The 12,300-nt window shown below is 61.7% G+C and overlaps 1 protein-coding gene across 4 annotated transcripts in view; it reads left to right on the top strand.

Annotated features, from left to right (window-relative positions):
- The first annotated feature begins 2,257 nt into the window (after nucleotides 1-2,257).
- Nucleotides 2,258-12,300, top strand: part of CORO7 (coronin 7) — a 38,597-nt gene continuing 28,554 nt past the window's right edge. For 3 of the 4 annotated variants that reach the window (XM_064462103.1, XM_064462104.1, XM_064462101.1), the window contains exons 1-7: nucleotides 2,258-2,395; nucleotides 5,322-5,418; nucleotides 5,710-5,784; nucleotides 7,550-7,620; nucleotides 8,002-8,185; nucleotides 8,837-8,913; nucleotides 10,731-10,781. In XM_064462103.1, coding sequence (XP_064318173.1) covers nucleotides 2,279-2,395; nucleotides 5,322-5,418; nucleotides 5,710-5,784; nucleotides 7,550-7,620; nucleotides 8,002-8,185; nucleotides 8,837-8,913; nucleotides 10,731-10,781 — 672 coding nt within the window. In that variant the 5' untranslated portion in view covers nucleotides 2,258-2,278. Of the gene's footprint in view, nucleotides 2,396-5,245; nucleotides 5,419-5,709; nucleotides 5,785-7,549; nucleotides 7,621-8,001; nucleotides 8,186-8,836; nucleotides 8,914-10,730; nucleotides 10,782-12,300 lie in introns of all 4 variants that reach the window. The other variant, XM_064462102.1, reaches the window with a different exon arrangement.

Here is a 12,300-nt window from a genome sequence, read left to right as displayed (position 1 = left end):
CGTGCGTGATGCGGCTGGCGGGCGCCGCGACTGCGGGCTAGGGTGTAATGGCGGCGTGTCTGTCTGTCATGGCGGGGCTCCGGGGCGGGGTGGCTGTGGTGCTTCATCTGCCATAGAGGGCAGCCCCCGCACCCCGCATTCCTCCGGCGTGGCGGTCCTAAGCGGCAAGCAGGGCGAGACCCCCTGCGAGCGGTGCCCCTGGTAAAGGTGCCAGGCGAGGGACGGCACCGTGCAGAGGAGAGCCAGGGGAAAGGGGGACTGACAGGACCCTCCTCACGAAGAGCTTGTCCCCGCGGGGCGGTTCGGGGGAGCCAGGCCCAGCCAGATCTAAGATGCCGCGAGGCCCTCCTTGAGAGGCTGAGGCTGCCCGGTGGCAGGGCTGTCTGCTCCATGCTTGCGGGCCTTCCCCAGGGCTCCCCTCCCACCTCGGTGGGTGACAATGGCAGGACCGAAATAAAAGCTGCTCTGAACCGAGGATGCCTGCACAGAGGGCTGGAGCTTTTCTGTAGAGAGATGGCTCATGGCTTATACAGGTGTACTCCTTGCTGGGTAAAAGTCTGGCTGGATGGCTGAGCTCAGAGAGTTGTGGTGAACAGAGCTAAATCCAGTTGGCAGCTGGTCACAAGCGGTGTTCCCCAGAGCTCAGTTTCAGGGCCAGTCTTGTTTAATATCTTGATCAATGATCTGGACGAGGGGATCGAGCACACCCTCAGTAAGTTTGCAGATGACACCACGTTGGGCAGGAGTGTCGATCTGCTTGAGGGCAGGAAGGCTCTGCAGAGGGACCTGGACAGGCTGGATAAATGGGCCGAGGCCAATTGTATGGGTTTCAACAAGGCTCAGTGCTGGGTCTTGCGCTTGGGTCACAATAACCCCAGGCAATGCTAGAGACTTGGGGAAGAGTGGCTGGGAAGCTCCCCAGCGGAGAAGGACCTGTGGGTTCTGGCTGACAGCTGGCTGAACATGAGCCAGCAGTGTGCCCAGGTGGCCAAGGACGCCAACAGCATCCTGGCTTGTGTCAAGAACAGTGTGGCCAGCAGGAGCAGGGCAGTGATTGAGCCCCTGTACTCAGCACTGGTCATGCCACACCTGTGTTCAGTTTTGGGCTTCTCAGTACCAGAAGGACATTGAGTTGCTGGAGCGTGTCCAGAGAAGGGCAACGAAGCTGGGGAAGGGTCTGGAGAGCAAGTCTGATAAGGAGCGGCTGAGGGAGCTGGGGGTATTTAGCCTGGAGAAGAGGAGGCTGAGGGGAGACCGTATCGCTCTCTACAACCACCTGAAAGGAGGTTGTAGTGAGGTGGGGGTTGGACCCTTATACCGAGTAACAAGTGTTAGGACGAGAGGAAATGGCCTCAAGCTGTGTCAGGGGACTTTTAGATGGGAGATTAGGAAAAATGTCTTTCCTGAAAGAGTGGTCAGGCACTGGAACTGGCTGCCCAGAGAGGTGGTGGAGTCGCCATCCCTGGAGGTGTTCAAAAAAAGTGTAGATGTGGCACTTGGGGACATGGTTTAGGAGGCACGGTGGTATTGGGTTGACAGCTGGGCTTGATCCTAGAGGTCTTTTCCAACCTAAACAATTCCATGATTCTATGATAATTCATGCCAAGCATATTTCTCTCCTGCCTTTGTTACCAGAGCTGGCGCTTTGAAACCCTCATCAGCAGAGAGGTTCACCTCGGCAGTGCATGGGAGGATGTGGCAGCAAGGCTGAGTGGCGAGGGGGATGTGTCAGATCCCACACACGCTAGCGTCATGGGCCCGGTCAGTGGGAAAGGGGACCTGGGCCACACCAGGCATGGGTGATGCCGCAGCTGGGCTTGGTGGGCTTGGATCCGGCCCTCTCTGTTCTCCCCTTACCCAGCAGCGCTCTGTGCACAAAGGTTTCTGTTCACAGGGACAGGATGAGGATGCTGAGCCCATGGGACTAGAAAACTCCTACTCTCCCCGTCCTCTCTGCCTGGAGCCTGAAGGAACAGCCGCCCTTATCTCTGGCAGAGAATGTGGGCGGCATCGAGGCATTGCAGGATTTGACCCCGAATCTCTGCAGGAGGCAGGGAAAGGTGCTGTGCCCCACCGGGGCCCGCGGGACGGTCACCCCCGGGGTGTCTCAGCCCCGAGGGCGGGAGGCTCTGCGGAGGGTCCCGGGGGGCCGGGCCGAGGGCCTCTGCCCCACTCATGGTGCCCCGCACACGTCCCTACGCTGGGGACAGCGAGGGTTGGGACACGCGTGGGGCGAGGCTAAAGAACAAGGGCAAGTCCCGGGGGCGTGGCCGAGGGGATGGGCGTGGCCGGCGGCGGCCCCGGCGCGGCGCGGCTCGGTGGGACCGGGAGTACCATGAACCGCTTCAAGGCGTCCAAATTGCGGCATACCGAGGCCCGGGTGCCCCGCAGGGAGGTGAGCGCCGCGGGACGCTCCCCGCCGTCCGGTACCGGGGGAGCGCGGGTTCGCCGGGGCCGGGGTGGCCCCGGTAGGGTGCGGGGCCGGGTCCCGCTGCTGCGGCACCGCTGGTATGGCGGGGCCGTGAGCGGGGCACCCGCACGGTGCCCCTGTCACGATGCGGGAGGGTCACCCGGGCAGCCCCTCCTTGGCACCCGCCGCTTCCTGCCCCCGTGCCCGTGCCCATGCCCTGCCGCAGGGCCCTCCGCAGCCGGGTGCCCGTGGGGAACCCCAGCCCTCTCCCGGGGCGGTGCCGCCCTCCTCGGCCGGGAGCCAGTGCAGCCGGGGCCACTGGCTTGGGGTACCCATCCCACAGCGGCAGGGAGCCAGGCTGTGCCCCTCCTGCTGCCAGGCCCCAGCACAGGCGGTTAGCCCCTGGATCGTGCCACTTGCCATCCTCAGCTCGGTACCTCACCTGTGCTCGGCCCTACCCGGGCAGTGCTGGCTCGCCCATGCTGGCTGGGGAAGCAGGCACCCAGAGCATGAAATACTGGGCCCTGCTCCTGCCACCCCACTTCCGCAGGCAAAGAGGAAGCACTGGGGCCCTGTGGGATGATGCTGAGCTGCGGAGCTTGGCACCGGCGAGGCCGGGCAGGTCTGGTGGATCTCACTGGCAGCAAGGAGCCAGGTGGTACCCAGCTCCGGCCTCTGCCCCACGAATAACCAGCCCCAACCACGCCGAGCATCATGATCCATCTCAGCACATGGTGTCTGCAGCACCCTCCTTCCCTGTAACTTCCCAGCCAAGCTGTCCTTGCACCAGGCTGGCAGGTCCTGTGCTCACATGCCTCTGCAGACCCAGTGAGCACCCGAAACATCCCCCTGAGCTTCCAGTGTAGGAAGGGACACGGTGGCCCCTGCCATTGTGCCTGGCCTCGAGCATCCCACCATCACCACGGTGTGCCAACCTCAGCGCTTGTGCAGAGCAGGTGGCAGGTTGTCAAAATCTCAGCCAGCCGAGTGTTTGGCTACAAACCTCAGGGTGCAGAGGAAATGCTGCCAACAGTCAACCCAGGGAGCGTGTGCATCTGTGCGGTGTGGGGGCTGGGACATCTGGCCATGAGGGTGTCATGGCACCCTCTAGGCAGGGACGTCCCTGTCACCACTACCCTGGTGTTGGTTTCTACGGGGGGAGGGGGTAGCTCTATGGGACGCTGAGGGACAGCATGCTCTCGCCCTGGTGTGCGGGGAGGCATTTGATTTGCTTCCAGCAGCCTGCACCAGGCTTGGCACACAGGAGGTGGCCTTTCCAATAGGCATTTCCCATCCAGGCATAAAACATGTCCCTGGGAAGCGAGGCCACGTCACCCAGCTCTGGAGGTGAGAGGTGGACATCTCATCTCTGAATCCATCTCAGGTGTCACAGTGGGAAACACTGTTCCTGTCCCCAGTGAGCAAAGCAGCTTGTTTACAGAGGTGAAGGCAGACACTTGACCTGGCCGGATCAGGAAGCACAGTGTAAACACGAAGGATCTAATCTGAGTTGCTTCTCCCCTTCAGGCAGTGCCTGCAGGACACTTCTGGCAGAGGCGCCCTGAAAGCTTGCGGTTTGTTTTAGGGTCGTAGCCAGGATGGAACCATATGCTTTTCCAGCTGCCCTGGCACACTGCAGGGAGGATCACTTCCCCAGGGGCTCCCACCTGTGTGTGAGGATGTTGCAGAGCCAGGATGCACCAGCTCGGTGATCCCTCTGTGAAACCTGCATGGGAGCCCTGTGTGGTGCCTCCAGATGCTGGGGGCCACATGTGGCTAGTGACCCCCCTCACCAAGGGACCCATGCAGGGTGACGGGGTGCAGACTGTGGGACCCTTCCTCCTGGGTCTTAGTCATGCTCCAGATCATTCCCCATCCCCGCTGTAGCCCCCAGCCTTTCTGCTGGGTACAGGGAGAGGAACCTCCTTTCAGCAGGAGAAGGGTTAACAGGTCTGCCACTGAGCCAGCTGCTGTGACAGGGACCAGAGGAAGTGCTGCAGGAACTGTTGCTCTCTGTCAGGCCTCAAAAGGAAGCTGTGCAAGGAGGGGAAACCCAGGGCTCAGTCCTTTTGGGGCTGCACACACAGGTCCCTTCCCTGCAAAGGGTTCTGCCCTGCTTGCAGGGTATCCACTGTTCTGGCCACCTGTGGCAGCTCTCAATGGCCGCCATAAAATACCCACCTTTGCTCAAGGGTTGGATTTGGCCCGAGATGTTGCAGTTAGCTTTTAGTCCTGGTGGCCATGTGAGGCCGAGTGTCTGTGTCACCTGGAGTGCGTCCAGCTGACACAGGATGTCCCAGTGCCCCACAGGTGCAGGGCTTGGCCGTGGAGTAGTAGTGAGAAACACTGCAAAGCAGGATTTTGGTTTTAGAGCTGTAATGAAGTTCCTTGTCCATGTGGGAAGCATGCTGCCTGAGGCATTTATCTGCCTCAGCTGACCGTGGCCCAACCTTGTGGTGCTTTGCAGCCCAAGAGCCTTTGTCCCATACCAGTTTATTGCAAAGTCCTCTGAGCCCTTCCCGTTGTGGGAGAGCCCAGGGTTGGGACAGTTTCGGGGAGGCAGCGCTGGGAGCTGGGATGCTCCTGTCTCCCATTCCTGGCAAAGCTGGGCCCAAAGCCCCCAGCCCTGGCAAGGGGCTGCACTCTTACGCAGGGAGCGTGAGCAGCGACATTGCCCCAGCCATCCCATAGGATGGTGCCCTACAAAGTGCCTCCGGAACGATTCCATTGGTTTCAGCAGCCTCTGGGTAGTGCCAGGTCCATCGGTGTGGGAGCTCCATTGGGGCTGAGGGTGTCTAGCGATGCTGTGCCAATGCTTCATTGTCACCCCTCCAGCCATGATCTGGCCATGGCGTCAGACTCCTCCAAAACAGAGACATCTCTTGACATGGGTTTTCCTTCTACATCCCAGGCCTGGATTGGGGGTTTCCGGGCTGGCTCCATCACATCCTGCGGGAACCACGTGAAGGCCAGCTGCCGCTGGATCGCATTCAATGCTGAGGCAGCAGGTGAGGCACAAGGGAAGGTGTGCCAAGCGCAGCTCGGGGTGGCGGGATGTATTTGCCCCTGTGATCCCTGCAGGGCTCATTGCTGGGTCAGCCCCACAGACCCCAAGAGGCATGAGGGCGAGTGGAGGAGGCTTTTCCAAGTTCTCCTAAAGGTGCTGACAGTCCCGCACCTCTTTGCTTGCATTGCAAAGCTGGGTGGTCTCCCTTTGTCCCAGGCTGGGGGAAGGTTCCTGGGAGCAATGTGTGGGCGATGGGCAGGCTAGTGACCTGCTCCTGCATCCTGTCCTGCAGGTGTGCTGGGCATTGTGCCACTGGAGTGTGAGGATGGAGGCAAGAGGACCATGTCTCAGCTCTGCTGCCACTCAGGTGAGCTGGGTGTCTGCTGGCCCTGGTCCAGTTTGTCCCGTGCCTCCACCACACTCTGCACCAGGGCACCAGGGAGTCGGGTACCACCTTCCACCTCCACAGGAGGCGTTTGGCCCAGCATGGTCTGTGCAGAGGGGCGCAGGTGCTGAGTTCCAGCCTGGGGTGCCGTGTTGCACTGTCTGTTTCCCAGGCGAGGAGCTGGGGGAGCTGCTCAAGTCTCCAGGGACCGTCACCCATGGGCAGGGTGACCCCTACAAGTCTCACTTGTGTGCGAGGCGCAAGCTGACTGAGCCATGCTGACCACACAGGGCTTTGCCAGGCTGGGCTTTTGCTAAGGAGGCAAATTGATCCATGTCACTTCATCTCTTGAGCTGCAGCAAGGCCTGGACAAGTAGCTCACACTCTTCCTCTAGCACACCTTTCCCATGTTACTTATTGCATGCCCTGAAGTTCCCAGTACACCCAGTGCTACCTTGGCAGAGGAGCTGGGGATGGCACCACCACGGGTGTACCCGGCTCCAGTGACGGGGGGGAACAGGCCAGACCAGTGGCTACGTGGCCCAGAGCAGCTCTGATGTGGGCAGAGTGAGTGCTGCAGGGGCAGAGGTGTCTGGCAGCGTTACCACTGGCAGAGGAGCATGCGCCACAGAGGCAGAGGGCTTTGCCTCCTGCCCGGGCACAGGGGAGGAGTGGTGGAGAGCTCAGGGTATCCCTCTCCTGGTGTCAGAGCAGCAGTGCCTGCCTGGGGAGCACTGACCACCCCTTTCACAAAAATTGCACAAGAGCAGCAAGACAGGAGCCAGTCCCAGCACCAACTTCCTGCATGAAGTGCCTTGGCATCACTGCAGTATGGCACAAGTGTGCCCAGCCTGTCCTGCCTCCACCTGGCTTGGTCCTTGCCCCAGTGGCAGAGGGCTGGGCACAGAGAGCTGCACCACGCTCTCAAGCAGGTGAGCGAGCTCTGCTGTGCCCAGGGGAGCGCTGGAGGGGTGCACAGGGAGTCAGCGCAACGTTAATGGCTTCTTAATGAGATTTAGCATGAGCTCTTTGAAGCCAGCCTTGCCAGAGCAACGCCTCCAAAGTGAGGAAGGGATTTTTCTTTTCTCCCAGGGCAAATACAGCAGTGAGCTGCTCGCTTTTCACGTCTCCTGGGCCTGTCTCTCTGCAGCCTCCTGGAAGCAGAAAAGTACATAGTGACCTACTTTCCTGAGTGTGCCAAATGCATGTGAGGGGCTGCTGCTGGCAGTGCCAGCCTTTCTGCCACGGGGCCCTGCTGCTGGAGCTATGAGGAGCGTCCCTGCCACTGGCGTGCTGAGCTGGGGTGTTACAAAGGGAGCCTTGTCACCAACACGGCCCCAGCTGGCCGTGGCCTTGCTCGCTGGCATCCAGGCTGGCACAGACACCGTTGCGCTGTTTGTGCATCTCCCTGTGCCTCCTGGGGATCTCCGCCCTGAAATGAGAGCCAAACTTTGATGGCGGTGTTAGATGGGGAGGTGCAATTGCATAGTGCTGCCTTTCAGGGCTCCCTTTCCTCAGGAAGGGGTGCAAGACCCTGATGGACAACATGGAGGGGCTTAGGCTCTCGCAGCAAAGCTGAGCTCCTCCAAAATGCCTCGGTGAGGCTGGATCTGACCCCAGCTGCCCGCGCCTGCCTGCACATTTGTGCGTATGAAAAGGGTCTGAGGCAAAGGGGAAGAGCAAAGGTGGGCAGACACACTGACTGCAGGGGTAAAGTGAGGACAAACCTCTGCCCTTCTCCTTCCAGATGTGGTGACAGACTTTGACTTCTCGCCCTTTGATCAGCTCCTGCTGGCTACGGGCTCTGCTGATGAGATGGTGAGTGCTCGGTGCCAGGGTTCCCAAGAGGGCACCCTGTGTCCCCAGGTGTGTCTCTGGGATTCACTGTGGAGGCTGGAGGAGGTGGAGCCAGAGTGATGGGAATAAAAGGAACCTGGGGTGGAGGGTGCCAGCCTTGGGGAGCGGTGTGGGATGTCCCTAGATTGTGGGGGACAGGGCAGATGGTGTCAGCCAGCGATCAGCCTTCTCCCACCTGGGATGCCTGCAGCTCTGATCCCACCGAGCCATGATGATGGGTCGCCTGCTGTTCTCAGGGACCAAAGCCTGGAAAAGCAGCAAGCACAGGTCAAGCGCTGCTGGCACCCAGGAGGGTCTGGCTCGCCTGCCTGGGGACTGACCCACCTCTCCCTGGGGCTGCAGGTGAAGGTGTGGCGCCTGCCTGAGAGCGGCCAGGACATGCCCAGTGGCGCGGGGCTGACCCTGAGGTCCGGGGGGTGCCCGGTGGATGTGCTGCAGTTCCACCCCACAGCGGATGGCGTCCTGGCCAGCGGTGCAGGGAAGCGAGTCACCATCTGGGACGTGGGGCAGCAGCAACCGCTGACAGGTAGGCATGGCCGAGCCTGCCAGCTCCTGCCCATGACATGTATCACACCTTGCTGGTGCCTGGGCTCAAGCAACAGGCTCAAGCCTGGACCTCAATGTCACCGAACAGGCAGCATGGGTGGCTTTTTGGGCAGGGAGCACTGCAGCCCCTCGTGTGTGCATGGGCTCCCCTGCACTCTGCTGTAGCAGAGTAAAAGGCTCCTCGACTGCCCAGGGTGTCTGTAGCAGCTTTGCTGGCGAGCCGCTGGGGTGACAGGTCCTTCTCCCTGCATGTCCCAGTGTGTGGGTAGACGTGGGTGTGCTGTGGGCTGTTGCTGACCAGCCTTGCCCAAACTTAAGGTAACCTGATGGGGAGAGGAGGCTGGGTGGCAGCGTGGGGTGTTAAGTGCCCTGTGGCTTTCCCAGGGTTCCTCCCCTTCAGATTGAGATGCCAGCAGCATGGGGATGTTCCCTGCACAGACACAGCAGCATCCCGGTGCATCCTGACCCATGCTCTGGCTGCCACCGGCCCTTTGGAAAGACCAGATATTTTCCCCTGGCAAGTGCTCTGGTGCTCACGGGTAGGAGAGCGATGGCTCCTGCCGGTGTGCCTGCCTCATCTGCGGGGGGAGCCCTGCTTGATCGCGGTGCTGAGCCTGCTTTCCTCCCACAGCCCTGGACTCCCATGGGGACCAGCTGCAAAGCCTGACCTGGAAGCGAGATGGTCGCCTCCTCAGCACCTCCTGCAAGGTGAGCGGCTCACATGGGCGACCTCACCGCAGCACGGCACGGTCAGGCCGGCTGCTGTCTGCACCCTGGTAGTAGGGGGCACACGGTGGTCCTGTTCTGGGGAGAAAAGGGCAGAAATGGGGGTCGGTGAGCAGTGCTGGAGCCGAGGAGGATGGGAGCACTAGATGGCGCCTGCTGCTCACGGCCCGCACGCTGCCAGACATGCTTGCAAACGGATTGTGTGCAGGCCTTGCATGGAGGGCAGGCGTGCAGGCCGAGCGCGCAGGCTGAGCCCGCAGGCCCAGCATGGAGGCTGAGCGTGCAGGCCCAGCGTGGAGGCTGAGCGCGCAGGCCGAGCGCGCAGGCTGAGCCCGCAGGCCCAGCATGGAGGCTGAGCCCGCAGGCCCAGCGTGGAGGCTGAGCGTGCAGGCCCAGCATGGAGGCTGAGCCCGCAGGCCCAGCGTGGAGGCTGAGCGCGCAGGCCGAGCGCGCAGGCTGAGCCCGCAGGCCCAGCGTGGAGGCTGAGCGCGCAGGCCGAGCGCGCAGCCTGAGCGCGCAGGCCCAGCGTGGAGGCTGAGCGCGCAGGCCGAGCGCGCAGGCTGAGCCCGCAGGCCCAGCATGGAGGCTGAGCCCGCAGGCCCAGCGTGGAGGCTGAGCGCGCAGGCCGAGCGTGCAGCCTGAGCGTGCAGGCCCAGCATGGAGGCTGAGCGCGCAGGCCCAGCGTGGAGGCTGAGCGTGCAGGCCCAGCATGGAGGCTGAGCGCGCAGGCCCAGCGTGGAGGCTGAGCGCGCAGGCCGAGCGCGCAGGCTGAGCCCGCAGGCCCAGCATGGAGGCTGAGCCCGCAGGCCCAGCGTGGAGGCTGAGCGCGCAGGCCGAGCGCGCAGCCTGAGCGTGCAGGCCCAGCATGGAGGCTGAGCGCGCAGGCCAAGCGCGCAGGCTGAGCGTGCAGGCCCAGCAGGGAGGCTAAGGGTGCAGGCCAAGCACGCTGCCAAGCCCCCAGGCCATGCACAGAGGCCAGGTGAGCAGGACTGAGTGTTCAAGCCCAGCTGAGCGCGCAGACCAAGCCTGCAGGCTGAGCGAGCTGCCAGCCCCCCTCGTGCTGAGGGTGGAGGCTAAGCACGGGGGCTGAGCAAGCAGGTGGGCCCGAGATGGAGCATCGAGGCTGGTCAAGGATGCAGACTAAGTGTGCAGGCTAAGCGAGCAGTGGAGCCCCATACCAAATATGCAGGCTGAGCACAGAGGCTAAAACCCCAAGCCATGCCATCTGGGGTGTGGGTCAGCCCCCAAGCTGTGCCGTGTGGCCCCTGAGGCCCGCAGCACTGCTGTGCTGTGCCGTGCCATGTGGGTCTAGCCAGCGAAGTGTGCACTTCCCAAACAGCACCCTGGCAGCAAGGCTGGCACAGGGGCACCTCCCTGCTGCCTCTGCACCCCAGCCAGCCCTTTCCAAAGGGTGTCCCATGCCCTGTTTGGTGCTGGGCAGGAAAGGGCTTGCTCCCCTGCCTGTGGGGATGCTGTGGAGCCCTGGCAGGATGGCATCTGAGGGTTGGGCTTCAGCACTGGCTCTACATTGGAGGCTCCCCCCTTGTCTGGGAGCAGTTTTGAGGGTGTTGGGGTCCTGGTGAGATTGTGGGGGTCCAGGGGGTGTGCCCCTGCCTATGATGTGGTGCAGGACCTGGAGGACACTGTGCAAGCCATCCATAGGGGCAGGCACTGCAGGCAGGAGAATCCTGGGCAGGAAGGAGGAGCGCTGCTTGCTCCAGCCTTCTGCCTAATATGGCCTGACATCCTCCTGGCCCCGGGGTCCTTAACCCTCCTCTGTTTTCTTTTTATCTCAACAGGACAAGAAACTGCGGATCTTTGACCCCCGAGCCAGCCCAGCTGCCTCCCAGGTACTGTCCTTCCCGGGTGTGCTGGGCAACATGGTGCAGGCAGCCCTGCCTGACCGGGGTGCCCACTGCCTGCCCTGGCTTGGGGTTGGTGCCCCAAACTGTTCCAGCCCTGGCACAGCTTGGGAGAGGCAATGTGACGGCATGGGCTGAGGGCAGGGGGAATAGGCACCCTCCTCCTCTGCTCCAGTGGGGTTCAGCACAGGGGATCCCTGCCCTCCTGCTGGGGCCAGCAAGCTCCCCTGGTGCACTGGCATGCTGCTGCTGGGTCTGTATGCCTGCAGGCAGCAATCCCGAGCCCTGTGGGCATGAGGGCTGCAGCAGGGCTGTGAGCTCCCAGGCTCTGCGCTGCTGTGCAGGAGCTGAGCGAAAGGCTCTTGGGGACGAGGACCTGCCAAGGGTGAGGGCTGGGCGGCTGGATCCGCACAGCTCAGCAAATAACAGCGATTAGGAAATAAGTAGAGGACTTAAGCCTTGATGTCAAGTTTAAACAGCCTCTTATTAGAGGTTTCCTGTGGCTTGGGGACTCTGGCTGCCGGCGGTCGCCATCCCTCACTGTAGAAGGGGCTGGAAGCCTTTGGGAGGGAAGGGATGCAGTGGAGAGCAGGGCGAGAGGGCCACAGCAGGCTGTGCTGTTCCTTGCGCCTCTCCTGCTGCTGGCCCATGGGCGCAGGAAGCCAACAGCCCCCAGTGCCTGTGCTTGGGCACTGGCCGGAGGGAGCTGGTGCTCTGGCACTGCGCTGCACCAGCACTCTCCCGCTGCTGGCTGCTCCTGTGTAGAGCTTGGGTGCTGAGCTCCTGTAAGGCCCCTGGATGCTTTCTGCGGGTACAAGCAGCATGCTGACCCTTCAGGCAGCCTTATAAACACAACAAACACAATATATAAATATAAACCCAGCAGTTACACGTGCAAGTGAGCCAGGGCAAAGTGCTCCCAGCCCTCAAGTGGCCCACCCCCACGATGCTCCCCTGCACCGGGTGTCACTCAGCGTGGCTGGAAGGTACCAGTCTCTGCTCCCAAATTCATCCTGCGCCTATCCACCGACTGCCCCAGGCACTGCTCCCCTCCCTGCCTGCCCCTGCTTCTCCCCCTGCCAGACCTGTCGGCTTGTATAACGGCATTTCGGCAAAGCTGCGAGTGCAATGGGCTCGAGCCAAGTCTCCTGGGGAGGGTGGACTCTGTCTCGCTGAGCTATTAAAAATAACGCGTGAATGATGGTGGCTGTTCAAAGCAGGCAGCTCACTTCCCTCTGCTGCCATCTGATCCAGCTCGGGGCCAGCGCTCAGGGTTTGCCAAGAGAAATATGCACCTTCGCTGCTGCAGCCGAGCACTGCCGCACCGCAGCCCTAACCCCAGCCGGCTGAGAATTGATTAAGATGTTTAGTCTTGGAGAAGTACTGTGCTGAAGGGGAAAACTTTAAAATGCCATAAATCCTCTGGAAGTTTGCACAGGTCTTGCTTAGCCAAAAGGAATAACACTCCTGTGTTTTGTTTTCTCTTTTTTGCCCGGTTGATGAAGGG

Source organism: Phalacrocorax carbo, chromosome 10, assembly GCF_963921805.1.
Source record: "Phalacrocorax carbo chromosome 10, bPhaCar2.1, whole genome shotgun sequence".
NCBI lineage: Eukaryota > Metazoa > Chordata > Aves > Suliformes > Phalacrocoracidae > Phalacrocorax > Phalacrocorax carbo.
This window is presented reverse-complemented; position numbering and strand designations above follow the sequence as displayed.